At 33.2% G+C, this 20,712-nt stretch overlaps 1 protein-coding gene across 3 annotated transcripts; it reads left to right on the forward strand.

The window, feature by feature from the left end:
• The first annotated feature begins 17 nt into the window (after positions 1 to 17).
• On the forward strand, positions 18 to 20,707 carry LOC145728489 (p53 apoptosis effector related to PMP-22). Of its 3 annotated transcripts, XM_081978758.1 has the most exons (6): positions 18 to 197; positions 1,364 to 1,422; positions 16,479 to 16,665; positions 16,946 to 17,095; positions 17,157 to 17,219; positions 17,582 to 20,707. In XM_081978758.1, exons 2-6 carry the CDS (start codon positions 1,372 to 1,374, stop codon positions 17,740 to 17,742), a joined length of 612 nt encoding a protein of 203 aa, XP_081834884.1. In that variant the 5' UTR covers positions 18 to 197; positions 1,364 to 1,371; the 3' UTR covers positions 17,743 to 20,707. The 3 variants fall into 3 exon arrangements, with proteins under 3 accessions (XP_081834884.1, XP_081834885.1, XP_081834883.1); XM_081978759.1 differs by lacking the exons at positions 18 to 197; positions 1,364 to 1,422 and adding an exon at positions 6,300 to 6,613; XM_081978757.1 differs by lacking the exons at positions 18 to 197; positions 1,364 to 1,422 and adding an exon at positions 15,802 to 15,947.
• Positions 20,708 to 20,712: the final 5 nt, after the last annotated feature.

Here is a 20,712-nt window from a genome sequence, read left to right on the forward strand (position 1 = left end):
TCATTCTTTATTGTTGACGTTTCTTGTAAACTGTTACAGGGTTCCCTGTCCCATATTTCCCGATTTTATAGACTTTTAACGTTATTTTGTATGTTTACGCATTTAACGGGATTTAAATAGTACCGTCGTTTATGTTTTGTGTTATCTTATCAGTGCTATCAGTAGAGGAGGTTAAGTGTTTCCCCCAAATCAAACAGGTGAGTACTTCGGTGGAGGGGCATCATTTTCACAGTTTTCTGAGAATTTTGTTTTCCTTTAGGGAATTTGTTACTCATCTTTGTATTATTCAGCAGCGATCGTCATACACTGAGTAATTCTTTTCATTCATTAGGTTGACCTTAATCAAAACAGTCAGCAATTATGTACTTATAAGCAATGTAAACAACATTCTGAAGTAGGTACTTTAAGCAGCATTTTATCTTAAATGTTTATAATTAATCAAGAAAGGTCTAAAAGTAGGTCTTACTTGAATGTTGAATGTCACAGACGTGAAAATTACTAAAACATTTTGTGCAAAAGTGCAAAATTGTTTATCATAGCTTATACAGCAATATTTAAATATTTCAATGGGACTTAAGCAAGGACATAATGCTAAATAAAGTTTTACAGACAATTTTGCAAAATGAGGGTTAAGTCCATGTTAGATCAAAGACAAAGTCTCATAAGTACCAAGTAATAACAATTGAAAATAAATAAATTGTCTTTAAAAGGACATAATACAAGTATAATAATTAACTATAAGCTACAACAGATTTATTAAATTAATATTTAATTACTTCTGAATATAAGAAAATGAAAATTAATTAAATCACAACTTCAGCAATATTCTAGGGTTGCAGAGTTTTCCAACTTTGTGATATATTAAAATGGTGTCACCAATTTTAAATGAACAGCAAATTTAACAAACAAAATTGATAGAATTTGACTCACAATGGTATAATTATTAATTACAATAGTTACAAATATTGTAAACATAAATTGGGTTTCCACTTCATTTTCATCTCAACATTTTCTTGACAATTGTGTGATAATTTGTAGCAAGATTTGTAGTATCAAAGACAGAAAGATTATTATCAAAATGATTAATATTTAACTTAATTGATTTTTTTTATTGAGATAATAGGTTAGGTTAAGAACCTAATAAGTAATCTAGAATACATAATGAGGTAATTATAGTAAAGCAAAGATAGCTTATCAAACATAGACAAATAAGCACTGCAGAGATAGTTAGGCTACAGAGTATTTCAATATTTACAATCCCATCAAGCTTTGGATAAAGAATTTGCAAATTATACTACAAAAAATAGCTTATTTCATAGCTCTATTGGTCTGGTTTTTGGCTACTAGTGTAAAACTGTTTCAGATATCATCATGTCTCAACCAACCACTATTGAAACTGTGACGATTCGACGGCCATTGAAGGTGAGTAGGACATAAAAATCTATTGAAAAATACGTTTTCTACCCGGGATATACCTGGGAGCATTGTTACACATAAAGGGTCCATTGCCCACTACACTATCTTGATCAAGCAGCTGCTAAGAGCAGGAAACCCATTGAGTTTAGCCTTTGTTCTTTCTTCTTGTCATTGGAATCTCTAAACTAAGCTGAACTGTGGCTTATACGGTTATTACAATACAATTGGGGCTGGTCGTATGAATCTTTAATGTGCCGATTATATCGAATTACAATCTACGTAATGGAACACAAGATGTCAAGGGAGCTACAAATGGCAGCCAGTGTATGTTACGTCAGTTATCGGGGTAACACAAAGGAAACCCAGATCAATCATCGTTAGTAAGTGCTGTTTGTAAAATGACTCCTAATTCCGGTTAGCAAATTCATAAATGGGACTGTATTTCCGTCCTACAATGCTTCCATTAATTTCATCTGAATATAACTTTTTTGGATATAATCAAAAAAAGGAAATTAGCATAGCACCTTGAGCTAAACCCCATTTGATCGACCTAGATTCAATCTTGCCGAGGACTATAACGAGAATGTAAGTAAACAGGGTTAAAGCAATATTTCTTTAATCTTTCTGAAACGGAGGGATTTTCGAAGCAGTCAATTTCCTGCTTTTTCATAAAAGTTATTTCCTTTCCTAAACATTAGTCGAATGAAGCCGCCACGGTGCGAAAACCTTGAATTTAAATAGCTTTAATATCAGCTTCATATTGACTGATGAATAATGATACTAGAAATGCGTATTTAAGGTGTTAATATGCAAAACTGGTTCTGTGAAAGTACCTAAACTTAACCATATTTATAATTTGTTATGATGTGTTATTTTTGGAAAACCATTAGGCGTAAACAAGAACAATAACGAGCAGACAAAACAGACCAATAAAAGTTGTATAATATACTCTGCCAGTCTTATTGCTTTTATGATATCCAGTTTTCCTGGCTAAGGCAATCTCGGGAAAACATTTCACTTCTTGTAAAAATAATCTTTGCCAATAATAATAAAAGCCCGGCACATTTAAAACGTGTTGCAAAAGTTTTGACTGTTATTGCCGGCAAAACGTTCCTACAAGTATTAAAGTCTGGATTGAAATTTTAGAGGAGCTACTTCAGTCTTTAAGCGGTACATTTACTTAACCTGTTACGGATATATCAAGTAAATCCAATTTGAAACGTTGAGTTACGATCTCTGCATATACAAGAAAATATTAATAAAGTTTCTAGAAGAAAAGGGACATACAGTTAAAGATAAAAGAAATCTCATACATGACTAGAATTATTGAAAACGGAAGCTGGCGGCAGCTTTGAAATTTAGGTAATTTGTCCCCGGAGTTTTGTCGTAAAGTTAGAAAGTGTGCATATTTTGCCAGGCACGTTCCATAAACTTCACTGTTCGAACTTCTATTTGAATCATTTTACTTACAGTTTTAAAATAGTAGGGTTGCAAATATCATGAACATCTGTGTGAACCATTTAAATTACGAGATTGGTAAAGAGGGGGATCAATGGATGAAATCAGACAGCAGCTGTCTTCTGCCACGTAACGACTGCGAATATGGAGCAAAAAATCGTGATAACATCAAATATATGAGAGAGGTAGAAAATTTCCCTTGACGCTCTTTAATCCAATCGAGATTTTCCTCAAACTCTCAAATGCGTAATTTTGAAATCTTGACATTAACTCTATCCAGAAATACTGACTGCATATTGATATCATATAGCAATAAACATGTTGAGAAAATGAATATTCCTACATATTATGTGGCAATAAAGCTAATTGAATTTTTGAAAATAAACTTTCAGTTTTTTAATGCATTGTCACTACCCATTTAATTTCAAAACTGCATTGAAGTTGTAATGGCAAAATGCAAGATTGATTAAATTCCGCCCAGGCCCACTGTGTTACACTAATAGCTTTGGAAATAATTAATATTTGTGTGTTTTTTTATAATAGGTTGCCTTTTCTGTTTTTGTATTGTTTTTTTTTTTCAGTTAAGTGACTGGTTTTAACTAACTCAATATAAAATTTCTATCGATATAAGTGATTCAAAGTTTTCACTACTGTCTTGGGCTGTCTATAAATTGTTTCTCTATTGAAAATCTCCGAATTTCAAACTTTCAGTAAAACCGACTTTTGAATAAAACTTTTCCCAATCTCCGGCCTAAACGACGAACTAAGGCCTTACAACCATTTCGAAATCGATCAGCGAAAACCGAGCTGTGCGCCGTCGCTTTTATCCACCGCGACTGTTTATTCCTTCAGGATTTCAGCAACCTCTATAACTCTATTTTTTTCCTTAAGAAAGTCGGACCTCTCATGATGTGCCATATACATGAAACGTCGAATTGAGGGGTACCAATCGCCCTTAAACTGCCAGACTGCAAATTGTTATTACCTTTCAGGGGGGAGGACGATCATTTCCCAAGCCAATTTGGGGTGGATGACTTTTTCCTGTTTTATTTCTCTTGACCTGAAAAGTTCCTGATAAAGTTATATGAATGTTAAACTTGTATGTATGTAAAATTCACAGGGATTTTGTTTAGAGTGGCGTTAGTATAACCCTTTCAGCAACGCTCGTAATTGAATTAAGGGTCAGGAAATTGAATCACTGGTTTCATTGTTCATTAAACCGACCGACGGACAAGTTGCACTGGCTATATTAAATTTTATTATCCTTGTATTGTTGTTCACACGCCCAATGGAAATTTTGTTTTACCTAGCCCATCCGGTAGGTATTGAGGCGTTTCGGACCGAAATTTCGCTCGAACGATGCTTTACCAACAACAATTGTTATGTGTCCAATTTCAACATTTACCATTTAAGTTATATCACACTTCCCTGGATGTTTCCTAATGTTTGGCCACAATACTAAATATATTCGCATTACAGAGTTTGAGAGAGTAAACTTTTGGAGACCGTATAAGCAGTACAAGTAAATATTAATTCAACTTCAACCTCAAGCAGTCCGTGATCACTAAATCAATTTGCCTAGGTACGTTAGTATAAATTGCATTGTCCTTTTTCACATTTTTTCATCAAATCCAGTTTTCTGGACTTAAAAGGTTATCGACCGACAACGGGACCCAGCTTTGTTATTGTGCTTCGTGTTGGAGTTTGGATATTAGATTAGCTGCAGGTGTTCTAGTTTATTTGGTAGATAAAGCTATAATTCTAACAAATTTAGAGTTACAATACATAGGTGTCTACAGGTTGATGAAAAATTGATTGTAGGATACTTAAAGGGTGAAAAGTACATAAAAATAAATTCCAAAGTGCATGCCAAAATGTCAAAGCCAAAGTATTTTAATTCCTAAACAAAAAACTCATCTTGTTCGCCATTTTGTAAACATTCAGTGCTCGTTTGGATGTTTTCTCAATATTTCAACTAATAATCTGGACAGATATAATTTTTTTTACATCATAAGCAATGCATTTTATTTCCAAAATAAATTTCAGCTTCTAGAACCAAACTTAAACTACAGCTTCACTTTTTTAAATGAGTTTTTGTTTTATTTTTTACTTTGTTACAGCTTGTAGTGCAGAGCTGATTTAAGTTTAACTTAACTAACTTAATTAGTAAAGTCAGTAAAGCTTTGCAGTGTTTTCCATAATTAGATTAAAAGTGTTTGTAAACATATGTTAATTAAATGATAAGCCTTTTAACTGAACTAAATTTCTTATAGAAGTTCAAAGCAATGAACTGAAATTGTCGCTTATATTGAAGTGAACCAGGCGAGCGTTTCACCAGTAGAAAAGAATAAGTTTTGTAAATCCGCTATCAAAAGTAATGAAATGTGGTGGATAAAAGTTTTGACCTTTTCTGCACAGCGTTTCTTTATTTCTACCAATTTGATTATAGAAGTTAATCTGAAATACTTTCAAGCTTCCAATCTAGTTTGACAATGCACTGTGAGAAAGTCTTTTTTGAGATAATTTTGACTTAAAAACTGAACTGCTAAAGTCCTTTTTTTAGCGTATTTTATATAGGAAAGCTTCCACTTCCGTAGGTTTTACCTGGCCTGAACTGAATTTTATACCACCGGGCATAACTTCTGTTAAAGAATTTCCATCCCATGCAGCCAACTTAAGAACTCGAGAATAATGCGATTATGCTGGTTTCCAGTTATTGTATTGTTCCTATTGGCTACTATACACCAGGCTAAGCTCATATAAGCATTGATTTATGATACAGTAAAAAATCCTGTAAGATTTGTCAGTGATCACATACCAGAATGTTAATAAAACACTAAGAACATAACTTTTTTGCTTTTTCTACATGTACCATCTTATAGTAAGGAATAAGCAGCTTGATGAATCATGGCAAGTAATAAATACTATTTATGGAACATAATTGGAATCAGTTTTTCTATATAAAACTTTTTCTTTAGGGTTTGAACCTTGAAACACGCAACTAAGTTTTTTGTCTTTAGTGGAGAAACGTTTTCAATTAACAAACATTATACCTAATTAATTAACATGAGTTATGAAGGACTAGTGAATTCTAGATTTAGATTTACACTATAATATTATTTATTAAAATAATATCGTTGGAGGAATAAAATTTTCCTAGAAAGAGTGACATGTTGGTGAAGTTGGTTTTTACATGCTAAAAATAATCAAGACAAGACAACTTTTATATTATTTTTAATGTATGTAGAGCAAAAACAATTTTATATCATATAATCCTAACTTTCTTCTTCTATTGTGGCATTCCTTAATCTATTTTTTTTAGGAAAAATGCTATTTCTGTCCGTTTAGGGGTTGAATTTATTTAGAATTCCGGCCGAATATCCCGCATAGCAAGCGTATCGGCACGTCTGTGTCTTTGCTTCGCCGACCGACCAACATACTCCAGCCGAGTCCCGCTTTTAGTTTGGTTGGTGATCACGTATAGTCGCAGACTGGCCTTCTGTTCCCGTCAAAACACCCCCACAGTCGAAGGCACGTGCCAAAATGTCGAAAATCAACATTGAGAACTGAAGCTTTGGAGCATGTAGTTCGATGGTGATTGCCCACCCACGTAGGATGTGATTTTTTTTTGTTTGGGACAACGTCAGGTGGATTTTTTTCAGTGGAATAGTTGATAGTTATTTTATTTTTCGATTGGATGTAACACCTCGGATTAATGGCGGAGAATCAAATTGCTCAGGTATTCAATTTTAATTCATAGTTGTTTTTATTGCCATATTTTCAATGCAGCTCTTCATAAAGAAGTGGAATTTGCTAATGATCGTTTTTTAAGGAAATCTTTTTCTTACTAGGGTAGGAAGTTCATAAAAGAATTCAAAGGCAACTTCATTAGAGGGTCTTTTTAATATCTGAACATTCTTTGCATGTTCCATATACAGGGTGCCCCGCAAGGTAGGGGACAGTTTCGCTATGTGTTCTTCCTTACCAAGATATGATTTTTTTTTAAATTTAATAGTGTTATTGTGCCAAAAGTACAATGCTATAATAATAATTATTTCTAGTAGATTTTCTAGTAGAAGAAGTATATTAAGCACATATGAAGAATCTAGTGTATGTAGAGAAATCACATACCAAAAATGGGGAAGGTATCAGCCCCATCATTAAAAAGGCTAAACTATGCTTACAATGTGAAGGTGGGCACTTTGAACAATTATTGTAAACAGGTTTTTTCACACTAGCAGTAATTTTTTTGTTAAATAAAATTATTTCGGAATTATTGTAGTTTCTGAAGCATTTGCGGACCCATGTTTATAGGACATTTTCGATTCGAATTCACCTAAAGAAAATAAAATGTTGTCCTTTACCTCGCGGGACACCCTGTATAGAAAAATTTTTGCTTTACGCAGTTCAGGGTACACTTTGTTTAGACAACACCTATTTTTATCCAAAGAGTTATTTTGGTTGTAAATACACATTCAGAGCGGCTTTGATCTCATTCTTATAATTTGAGCCAAATTATACATGCAATATTAAAATGAGACGCCTGGTGTATTTCTCAAGAAGCTATTTTTTCGTTTTTTTCCTGCTCAATAAAAAAAGACATAGTACAGATCTGCTGCATTGCTAAATGTAAATCTACTTTATTGTCTTGGTATGTAAATAACTACTTCAGATGCAACTCCCTTTGTCTTTGCTTTTACGCTATATTTGCTTAGACGCTTCGATTGTTTTACTAAAACTTCGAAAATAACCAGTAGTGTAAATTCAATTAATAATTCAGTATATTGACATGGCGCCAGTAACCACTATTGCAGTCCAAAGGTTTATACGGTCAATGTATGTAAATTTGTTGTTTTTAATGCTCCTTAGCCTTAGAGAATTACAGTGATGTGATGTATTTATCCAAATATGCAAATTATTTACACTAGTAAAGAGTAACTACTAAAACAAACTATTAATCAATTGAAGGGCTTAATGTGAAACATTGACAAGCCACACAAGAGTTCAAAAAGAGTTAGTGCTATGCTCAGTTAAAGCAATAGTATAACAAGCCACTAAAAATATTATTTCGGCCCTTCGAATACTGCATTGACATATCTAAACTAAAACAATGAAAGTCGTATATTATTTTTAACAATCAAAGTCAAATATCTCATTTTTCCCTCAATAAGCCCTTCAATTTCTTTACGTTTCACACATTTCTTTCTTCTTCGCCAATTAAGCTCCAGCTAATCCTATTCATACATCCAGTACAGTCTATAGCGAAAACGTTAACAAGGGTGTCATAGCTAATTTGTCAAGCGTCTCAATTTACTCTAAACTAGTTGAGCTTCTTTGATCGACTAGTTTCAGCTTCAGCTACATACAACAGGGTAAGGTATTATTTTCAACGAAAACAGCACATACACTGCATTAATCAATCTAAATAATGTATATATTCCTAGAGCTGGTGCTTTGAGTATCGGTCAATTCATTAACGGCCAATTTTATAGATTCGGTGCAGACACCAAATTGACGTTTAATTGGAAATGTAATTGTTAATGATGCAGTTTACTATTCAGTAGCTAGAATATTAGTTTGATTATTTTTTTTGACAAGTTGTTAGATTAAACAAAGGAAGTTATCCATGTTTTCAATTCAAATCGATTATTAATGGAGTATTAACTGATTTGAATAAATTAGTAATATTTAATTTAACATTGGTCGTTTGCTCTGTTTTTATTTATTATTCAGTGATTTATTTGGAAATCAATTCATTTCGACGCCAAAATTGCCATTAGCAACTCGATTCTCTAAACCCCTCAAGGCGTTTCCAACAGTCGCCCTCATTTAATTTTTCGACAAAACGAACGATTTTAAATTCTAATTTTTCCTGTAGGACTATAAAAATAGTCCAGGGACTAAAATCATTCGTTTGATACCGACAACACCAGACTTTTAAAAAAAAAGAGACCAAACTCTTTAAGAGAACATCAAAAGCAGAATGAGGGCGAAAGAACTTAGTGCGGAGATGGAAATGTTATAAAACAAAGTTTTCGCTCCCAGGGGACATTTGCGATGCCGCTTTTCAGTTTTGTAATCAGTTTTTATATTCTTCCTCTGTCTTTCAACAATTAAACGACGACGGAGTTTCGCGGATGAGAATGATAAGGTCACGTTTTCCCGTTTCTAATTATTTGGACTCTTATTTTGTTGCTTTGCCCTGGAAATCGTTTTATCTTAATTTGCAGTGAACTAGAAGTTAAACACTATACAAGATTAAGTTTTAATTTTTAATGATTAGCCTGTCGTGCTCACTAAAATTATGTAGTTTTACTACTAATTGGATGTAGACAAACTTCAAAGTTGGTCACCAACAATTCAGACATGTAATGTCTAGGAATTTACAACTTTTTGAAATTAGCTACGAAACTCATTTTTCTCGCCTCGATCGTTGAAATAATCCTTCAGCATCTAAAGAAGCAATTAAAAGTTTAAAACTATATGCGCTAAAGCTTATCTGTTGCTTCAAACTTTGCAAGTTTACAATGAAAACTGAGAAGTTTTCTCCAGCTTTCGAACCCACATAAGCACTATTACTGCCCACTTTATACATCCTAACTAACTATTTATAGCTAACAAAGTTATCCGTCGAATCAAGCTAAGCTAAACCAACAAACAAGTTACAAAACAAACTGTAATGCAGTTAGTACAGGAAACAAAACTAGCTTTCTGGATAAAGTAGGTTAAATTCGATTATATTTATTACTGGGAAGTTTTTATTATTTGATGATTTGATTAGTTTGGTATACAGGTGTGCGGTATATTTAGTAAATGAAATTTAATTTATGATACGTTTAAGGTAGTTACCTACGAAATCTCCATTTTCATCGTTCATACAGTCGGCGCATCATTTTCTATTACAACCGAGTCATTGTTTGAATTACAAAGAGTTTCCTATTAAGACTTTCCGTTCCATTGCATCTCTAATAATGCCCTTCCCTTACTTACACATTCATTAGTATTAAGGTGACAGTTTTTCGATTTCTTTCCAACTTATTAGGTAAGAGCAAGAAATTTATATTCCCGAGGTGTCATTAAACACGGAGGTCCCCCAAGACGCGAGTAAAGCGAGAAAATAGAATTACTGGCTTGACCTAATTTGATTAATGATATTTTGACAAGGGTCATGTTATTGAGAAAGTTGGGTGGAAGTTATGCTAATAAAGTTATTTGTAGATACAACTTAATCAAATGATTTATCGTTGTGGCGCTAAAAAGTTATTTTGATTAGGTGTGCAAGACCCGAATAAATTATCGATCCTGTCGATAAAGTTTCTAGTTAGTAATGGAATTTTCAACTTTGCCTGAATTTTGATGCCTAGGAGAGCAGTTTAAATTAAAAATTATTAAACTCGTTACCTAACGGGAATATTGTGTCAGTATCAATTAAAATTTTCCTAACGGCATGTCGCGCTAATGGCTTTCTATTGCCTGTTTATCAAACTTCTACACATAGCCCTAATTCAATTACCATTGCGTTTAATCATCCCTTAATTAGATCACAATATGGAAATTACTCACATTTGATGACCCGCTTTCCAACTATGCTGGTACTATAACGTCCATCAAAATGGTAATGGTTTTCTTAAAAATTGTCCTCAAAAAGCAATTTTCCCGCGTCGACCCACAAATTCGAGACACTTTTCACCCAAAAATTTTGTAAAAGCCACGAATGGAAATTGTCACATTTTGCTACGCCTAGGTCTTATGTTGCCCATTTGCTAAACTGACGAGATGAAATACGATGCGGGATTCGTCCTGAATAGGACAGGACAACTCCCCAAAGGACTGAATAGAACCAAAATTCCTGCTTATTTACATTTTGGGGCGTATTCGCTAAGTTAAAACTGGATTGCAAAGCGGTGGTTTTTCTTTTAATTTGGAATAAGATTTTCAGGATTTAAAGTCGTTTGCAGTGAAAAATTCAACTGATGAATAATGAATCGAAATCATTCAGCCTGAGAGAACTGAGTTTTTTTAAGCTAAAACTTTCAATTGTAAATTTGGACATTTTGGTTATAAAACACCTTGTATAAGCGACTGTTGTTTAAAGTTTGAATATGCTAAAACTTTAAAAGGCAGCAAAACTGTCGACAATTATCTTACACCCTTTGCTTATGCAAACTTCCCTTTTGTCACTTTGCCCTTTCGCGCTCTTTAGGGGGTATCGTTTACAATACCCCACGAACTTTATAATGTAGCCATGGAAGTTTTGTAAGCTGAAGGAGGCAAAACAAAATGTTTGTAGCGTTTTCCCAGAATAACTTATGAGACGATTAACGACTCTAAATCAGGGAAGAAACGGCGAACAAACGGCTCGGAATATAATAGCGCAGCACCTAAACTAAGTGGAGACGATAATAAAATAATTATTAGGTACGAAAATACGCATGTTGGTTCTCTTGCAATAATCCCAACGAACTGAAAAATGTACTGGTTAACGCTCTTTGGAAACGTTATTAGTGTATAATGCCCTTAAGAAAGCTTTGGAAGTTTAGCACACTTATTTTGGAACACCCTGTATAGGCAGCTATCTACCAACAGCTCTCTGGTGTTATCTTGGAATAGTTATTTACCTAACAAGTGCGGAAAGTGGTTTTTTTCACTTAAAATGCGGGAAAGACGTTTTCAAGTATCTCCTACTCGAGTGCGGAAAGTGCATTTTACCGCACTCGAGTAGGAAAAAATATAATAGAACCAACATGTCCTTGAAATCCGTTTTTCTACGATCCTGTATAGTAAAATAGCAGAAATGTCAAGTAATTGGGATATTTAATAATACGTTAAAGCTGAAGTTCACTTTAACCATGGGGGTTATTTTGACAGTAACAGGGTTGATTCATTATACCAATTTGTAGCTCTTGAAATGCACTTTTAACCATTCTGTATAGCTATAAAATAAAAATGCCAAATAAGTGAGGTCTGTTCGCAGAGTCAATTTCAAATTGGTTTCCAACTAAAAATCGGAAAATGTTGGCTATTATTGGTTAAATGCTCACGTGACATTGACATTTTCTGGCTAATGGCCAATAGCTGAACGTATTTCTCTGATTATTAGTTGGAGATTAATTCTGCGAACAGTCCTATTAAATAATAAATACAGATAACTGAATGTATTTGAATTTGACAGTTTTCACTTATCACCGTCTTTGTTCGGTTATTTTGACAGTTACAAGCTGACGATCGTGTTATACACTAATGCACTGTATATCATTTAAATACCAAAAAAATAAAAACTGATTTCCCATGTTAATCTCCTATGTTTAGGGTTCTCCTGGACAGGCTGTATATCGTGATTTACAGTTGTTGTTGTATCCAATACACATCAAACTAAAACATATCCAGAGTATCAAAGTTAGTTACTGTACTAATTTATTAGTTTCTGAAACTTTATAATCCAGTAACATACAACTAATGCTAATAAATTGTGAAGGAATTTGGAACTTTTCAGTTTTCATCATCAAAATAAAGGTTTTGTGGATTAATTTTCAAATGGTTAATAATCCAAAATAAATTTGGTCCCCCCGTTTCATAAATCCGTAATTTGGGGTTATTTAATATAGAACAGAATTACAGTTGATTGAAACATATCGACTAACTCATAAAATTTATATTAATTTTAATAGCTTATTTACATTGTGTCTATTAGTTTAGCAATATTGAAGCTAAATTTGTTATGATCTAATTTTCCAATAAATTCATTTTAAGGTAATTAAAATATCAGTAAATATTGTTCAAACGTTTGGATATTTTTCTGTTATTAGTTCGGAAGAGTTTTTTATATACTAAATAAATACTAAATCTATACTCGTACTACGTATCATACATTAATAGACAACCGACATAACAAAAAACTGTATAATGTAGAGTAATGAATCTTTCATGATTTTCCATTTTCCATTATTCTTTTAAAGGACCTCAATGGTTTAAGATTAATAGTAGCCGCACGGAAAAATCATCAATTATAAATAAACTGAAAATTGAACAAAAGAAGGTCCTCTCCATTCGGCGTATCGGGTTATTACCAAAAATCGAGTGTTTGTGACTGGAGCGTGCATGATAAATTTTATGTTTCACTCGGTTAATTTTTCCATAGATACGATTGAGTCGGCAAAAAGAGAAATAAGCAACGAATTCGCGTGATTTACCCAACAAAACCTGAAGGATTGATGTGAAACGGCAAGAGTTCATGTGTACGTGATTTCGTTCGTTTATTTGCTAAGCACTTCAATCAAGAACAAGGGACTTGAAACTCAAAACTCACTTCGAGTTTGGCTTTAATCTCAAGTCGACAATAAGTGAATATTTGTGTCACGTAGAGAACAAATTTCTTAAGGCTACTTTTCCATCTCAAGGACTAAAATAGCATGTTTGAGGTCTTTAAGCCTCTTCTATTACACATGCAACTAAACTCACTCAAATGTCCTCAAATAAATATGGTGGCAATTTGTTTTTTTTTTCTACATTCAGAGCGTTAACTCGCTTCGTTATAATGTCAGAGATTCTCTCTATTCTCTTTTTCTCGGTTAGGATAAAAACTTTTAATTAGATGTCTGTTCCACGGTCTGGTGATAAATATTTAGAAAAAGAATGAGGCACACCAGAATATGTTCAGCACACGAACAGTATTTCACGTAAAATTGCCTTCCACGAGTTTAATTCCCTACTCGTAATTAAAAACTATCTCAGTCGGAAACGTGGGGAGGTAAAATTTAAAAACGCCAAAAAGTCAGCGGACAATTTTACAGAAAAAAAATTCTACCTTCGTTTTAAAACATGTTTTAAAACCACGGGTCGTTAAACTTATCCGGTGTGATGTAAAAGCGAAAATGGGAGCAAAAAAGTGCGTAATTTACTATCTGACATCCACCGGTAGGAAAAATGAAATATGCTTTATAAAATAATCCGTTAGAGTGAAAGCCGCAAACCCGAAATATGGGACGCAATTATTTTATACCTTGGCTAACCTAATATCGCTTAAATAGAATAATTATTTGAAATTTGAATTAAAACATTGCATTTAAGTAAATATTCATTAAAAATTTTGAAATTAAATATGAGTTAAGAGGAATTTTATTAGGAAATGTCGATTATTGCTACTGTTTTCCAATACACCCTATTATAAGCTTATGGTCGAAGTTAATTGAATTCATATACGTAGCGAATTACTAAGTTTCCACTTACGTTACGATATTGAAACCGCAATAACTACGTCACACTCAGCCAGTGCCAGGCACATTTTAATCTCCTATAAATTGTAAGGGAATTTGAGAACCTTCGAATAATGTTTGTTAAAATTAACTTATAAAGTAGGTTAAAGTCATTCCTTAAATTCCAACCATAATTGGCTGCAATTTATGATTTCATCTTTGGAGGATTTTATTGATTTATCTGCAAACACTTATAAAATACAACTAGATCAGTTATAAGCTTGTTTTCCCCGGGTTTACCCTCCAATTTGTAATGTTCGGAGTGTATTATGTATTCATAAATCAATCAGCTATTAAAATTTGAAATATAGGATATGGGCTTTGTAAAATGCAAATATCCCGCATTTGAACTGCATTGTATGGTTCATTTAATCCCGTTCGAATTGATACGGTCTGTCGTTCATTGATTGGAAATCCCGCAGGTATTTTACACAGTATGGATTTTTTTAAAAAAAAACTTCTACTGGAATAATTTAATGTTGTTCTTTGTCAAACTATTGAGCTGAAAATTTCATATCTAGCGAAAACCGTAAACCGCTCATAACATCGCGATTTAAAGTAAGTGCATGGCATATTGCTTGTACTGTGATAACTATTTATACCAAAGGACCTTAAATTAGGTGAAATAAATACAAAAAGAGCACTTTAAATTTTTTATTTTTCACACAAAATTGAATAATACTACTGTTTGAAATTCAATATCTCGGTAACATGAAGAGCTGCCAGTTTTGGCTCATTTTGTAGCATTTTTTATCTTCTTTCTAATGGCGGTTTAGTGAAATCTACAAATCAATCAATCTTACAATCATTAAAAAATTGAAAAAATGCCATTTATGCAAAAAAGTGCAATTTTGGCACAATTTTACTCCAGGAGGGTTCCAATGCACATCAAAGAGCATATTTAATGATCACACCCAGTTTTTTGAATACTGCTCGTTTTACCAAGTTAGATGTTACACTTTAATTTCACAGTCATTTTACCTTTGCTTGCTTAGGTTGGGAAACAATTTATGGGTAAAATTTTTACAGCCAGATAAACGGAAAAAAGGTTAAAATCTACGTGGTGATCAATCACCTCAAGCGTTTTCTTTTCCTTTTCATTTGGTTACTTTAAGTTCAGTTAGATAAAATTCCTGGGGGCACTGTGGCAACAGACAAGGCATTTTTCTCTTAACACAATCGCTTTTACTGCTTTTATCTCTCTGAGACAATGGTTCGAACGTACATAAAAATGCTGCCCCTTATTTGTTGATAGTAGTGCAATGGTTTATTTTAGATTGAATTGCTGCCTAGTTTCTTCAAAATAGTTTAACTGAAACTATTTTGAAGAAACTTTTTTTTTAGTTATTTGATTGCCTCTGGTGATTCGAAAAGTAAGCTGTTGTTTTGTGGTATTGGTTGTTTATAATGCCAAAACTGTCTTAATTACTAATTTTCCAATTTCCTCTGAGTATTTTAGGGTAATTAACCTACACAGAACAGGCTTTAACCGTGCATATATGATAAACATAAACAGCAACTATAAATAATCACTGAACTTTCCTGATGATTACGAAACAATTTCAGAGTAGAGGAAATTCTTGTTGATTGTACTTTTCGTCACAATGAATCACCCAAAGTATCGCTTGGCGCACATATCGTCTTGTGCATGTTGTTAGTACCTAAACAGTTTTTTCAATCAGTTTCTATTGGTACTTCGACGGTACTGTATATCGTGCTCAGTTTAATAAGAATTATAAGGTTATTGTTAAAAAGCCTATTGTTGATATGGGTGATAAAGTTACCTTAAGGTTGGCCGCTATGAAGCATCGTTATAGAAGAGTGAGTTCATATGTTTCATAATAATTATAATAATGTACTGGATTATCTAAGCAATTTGGTATGCTATGGTGGATGTGTAACATACCTTTAATTCATTGAATTACTATTTAATTTTCCTGGTAATGAGTGTGATCTATTGTGTGTTTTATACATGGATTCCTGTAATTAAATGTTTAGTTTAATCAGCCTGAACATTACCGGTTTTCTATTTGAAGCATAACAAACTTGATATCCAGTTTTAGTTTTTATTTTATGAATGTAAAGTCACGTTTTGTCATATTTAATTTTTGTTTTAGTTAGCCCAGTCAGGTACTTTTACATAACAATGGCATATTGTTTTATTGCATGAGTATTCATTGGTCAGGAAACAATATACTATGCTAATTCTATTGAAGAAAGTATATTAATGTAATTATGTCCTTTTATTGTCCTGTTTGAAAAATAAAATGATTAGCCCTTTAGTAATTGAAATACTAGCACACTCAGCAAATATTGCTTATACTATATAAACTATAAAATCTTATCTTTCAGGTTATCGCCTTCATATGCGGCCTAATCGTCATATTATTGATGATTATGGGATTGGTGTCAACCGACTGGCTTATGTCTGCTGGATGGCGACAAGGCCTATTTATGCACTGCATAGAAGAGAATGCACCCGAACCCTTGCCATTTAACACAAAAGGAAGTACTGGATGTTATACTGCTAGAGACGTTGGTGGGTATTTTAAATAAATATTTGTTAAACTTTCCGCAAAATAAATGTAATAATCCAGTCTGAACATTCGGAACAATAGCGTCTCTTTTTAAGAAAAGTGAATTTAATTACGCTCTTAAAGGATGGTAATTGCCCTTCTGAGACTCGCTGCAATCTGCGATTTTTAAACTGACTCTCAAGAATGAAGTTCTAACTCGGCTGTTACGCTTTTATGTAATCGAACTTTCAGGGGTATTTTATTTAATGAGAAACTTTACAAGGATTTTTTTTACTTTTTCAGCGTACATAAAAGCATCTGCGGCCCTGTGTGTGATAACGTTATTGACTGATCTTGTTGCTACCGTCCTGACCGGGCTCGGTTTACGGACGAAGGACCACCACACTAAGTTTAAGTATTACAGATTTGCGGTTATTGTTATGGGACTGGCACGTAAGTCATAATTTGTCAGTGATCTTAAATATGGAAGGAAATGTAATGATTTTTTTTGCAGTTGCGTCAATTTTGATAGCTCTTATCATATATCCGGTGTGCTTTGCAGCCGAATTAAATTTAGGTAAGTGTTCAAATTTTTGAATTCAAATGTTGGTACACTAGTTAGTAATAGATCAGTTATTGTTATCTTATACCGGTAAATGTCAAGGTTTACACTAAGCCGTAGAGGCAAAATAATTTGACTTTTTTGCCTCAGTTGTCTCAGTGTTTCCTGATTAACAACTTAATTGTTTCATTAAATTTGACACCTATTAATCTTGGTTATTTAGTTTGTTGACAAGGCAATGAAAAATAAGGTTGATATTAAAAAATTTAAGGCTGAAATAATGAAGAAATCAAAGTAAATTGTGATGACGTCAGAAACATTTGACAGTTGTTAATATAATCACAACATCTAACTTTTTCTTTTGATGTGATTTTTAGGTAACCGAACGATATGGGAATTCGGTTGGGCCTACGGTGTAGGTTGGGGTGTTGCCATCTTCCTCTTCAGCGGTGTCGTACTGTTGATGTGCGACAAAGAGAGCGAGGAGATCTACTACAAAGAACGGAAAATCGTGCACGATAACGATTCGCGGGCCTAGTGGCCGCATAGTCTGCCCGACGTTGTCCTCTGATCCTAAAATGTGGCGACGTGTCGCTTCTCATCGAGGAGTGGAGGTTCTTGGAGTGAATGAGAGGTTCCTTTGAAATGGTTTACCTTGCAAATTGCAATCATATGGTGGATTTTCGAACTGTTTTAAAGGTGCCAGTATGCGTGTTTTGCTTGCCTGAAACTGTGTGTTTTCTTCGTCAGTTTGATAAATGAAGATCTTATTAATTTTATTCGGGGATTAATGTACAAAATAGGTTTTGTAGGAGTTTTTGTTGCGTGTTGTTTATTTATTTACTTAGAGATACAGAGTGAGTTCATGCACTTGAAGCACCAAGTGATCTCTTTATTCGAATAAGATTGTGAGAAGCTTCTGACTGAAATTAGTAACTATTTAAGTGTGTTTTTGCTCTGCCAGTAAGTGTCGGAAGTTTATTGCTCCTCTACCAAAATTTAATTTAATTCGGTGCTTCAAGACAGAATTTGTCGGTTCTTTTATTAATTACAGCTAAAATTGTGGTCAAACTGATTAGAAATTTTTCGTTCACCTTTTCAGTTGCTCGAGGTTAATGCAGTTAAAGCTCTTTGTGAGCTTTACTGTTAACGAAAGCCATTCAGTCGTTTGTTCTGTTGCCATTTTTCAGTTCAAGTGGTGGAACAGCAATTACTTAAATGGTTTACCGCAATAATGTGTTGCCAATTTTTTTTTTGAGGTAAAAGCTTAGGTAAATCACTAGGTAATTTGCGAGCCATTTGTACGTGGAATGAATGTTGTGCGTCTGAGAGGCAACCCGGGCAGGCTAGGTGTATGGAGTTAATATTTAACAAGACTTTACCTTTAATTATTTATGTTCTAATGGACACACGTGCTATAAATCACTGGGTTTTACTGGAGCATCCAGATACCACAGAATATTGCTGTGCAAATGCGATATAATATTGGGGCGTTCATTGAAGCGGAATGAAAAATGTAATTTATCTGCATTCATGAAAAAGCTAGGTATGGTATTAGTTTGGACAGCTCAACTCGCATTGCAATGAATCATAAAACGCTCCTTTCATTTATTATAGAGTTAAACGCTTGAGGTTTTTCCACCAACAACGTGCAAGCAATAATTCACTTTTCAGCTTCAAGCACTTGTCAATTCGATTGGCAAGAAGCAAGCAAAATTGGCACTTTCTTCATTCATTTATGCGACGAAGTTAATATTAACACGTATTAAAAGCTATATTCACAAAATGTTTTTAAAATGGATGACAGCCTTGAACTGGTTTGACTGTTTGCAAAAATAGAATTTCTCAAATATAAAGAATCATCATCAATCATGCAAATTGCAGGACGAGCAAAGCGAGATTGCGGAACTCGCTTTGCTCGTCCTGCAAACTTTCACATGCTTGCATTAAAACCGCACTTTTAACACTCATAAATAGCTATTATCGCAGTAAAGTATTGGATTATAAAATCATGATGACTTGTAATCATGATTTGCCATTTATTTTAGTGCCACATTATAAAGAATGTAAAATGATTAAAGAAGATATGATAATGAGAGATTTTTTTAAAATTTTGGTTTCCAATTTCTTATTAAACCATTTTGTATGCAAACCCATTGTTATTGGTTGTTAACTCAGAAGCTGGAACATGCCTAATTATAGTTAAAAGATTCTTAACTACATATTATCTGTATAATTTTAACTTGCCAGATAGTTTTGGAAATACAATCAGAAATTCTACTAACTTTGAGTAACAAGTAAATAATTGTCATTTTCCTGGGTAAATTAGTAAAACTGTCTGATTTGTGTACGTGCTGTCCATTATTGGTAGTGTATAGAATCCTTTTTATAGTTTGACTACTTATTAACATTTAGACTAAGCGAAATTTAGCAGGAATTCGTCACGTCAACATACTAGGTGTTGTCAAAATCGACTTCGTCATTCGTCCTAACATTCAGGTTTTGTTGACTTGGCGACTGATTCGATTGATTTTTCCGATGCCAGAGAAACTATAATACTTTACGAAAATAATTTATATTATAGTATATAAAGTAGGTTAAGAGTAGGGGTAATATTTAATATTTATCATATACATATTTACATTTAGGTATATAAAAGGACAATTTTTTTAGCCTAACCAGCGATTTGTAATTAGGACGGTAGTGCGTGCTACGTTTGACAACATTCCCAGGTAATTTGCTTTATACAAATTGTTGCAAAATATCTCTTAAAGGGAGACAATTCTGTAGCGATTTCTGGACTAAAGAATTGATTTTTGTGATATTTCGAATTTTTTAACCTGTGCACACTTTATAACTAAGCATATCCTTCACTCTGTAGATATTAATTTATATTGATTAATACTCTGACCGTACATTTCTAGTCCATGTTTAAAGTTTCTGAGTACGTTTAATTATATACGACCAATTTTATTGTACCGTATTAATCGAGTTTAAGGATTTAAAAACCCTGGCAGCTACAATTAAATTAAATTGTTTTTAATCGGACCAAAACTGTTTTTTAATAATTCACTTATTAAATACACAAACCGTTTATTTAATTATTATTGTCAACTTTGCACCCAGTAAACATTAGACATATTGCAACCTATAACTTTTGTATATATTAAAAGTTCTGTATTACGCCGTTTAATATTTACCTATAGTTAATTAACATAGCGATGTGATAAATATGTATATAAGTATATTATATAAAATTATTATGGTTAACTCGGTAATCATTGTCCTATTGTTAGTATTTAACGATTTTGTTCATTCATATCACGTCGCCTTATTTAATATACCGCCGCTTTTTTATTTTTCTGTTGCACATTATCAAAAAATGATTAAACATGCCCTACTGTATAAAATAGCCTTTCCAACTTTTTAATTACCATTATGGATATTTATTAATAGTACTAATTTTGGTTGTATTTTTGTCAGTAATAAAATTGTAATTTGTATTTTT

This window comes from Ips typographus, linkage group LG4 (assembly GCF_016097725.1).
Source record: "Ips typographus isolate SLU linkage group LG4, UJ_Ityp_2.0, whole genome shotgun sequence".
Classification (NCBI taxonomy): domain Eukaryota; kingdom Metazoa; phylum Arthropoda; class Insecta; order Coleoptera; family Curculionidae; genus Ips; species Ips typographus.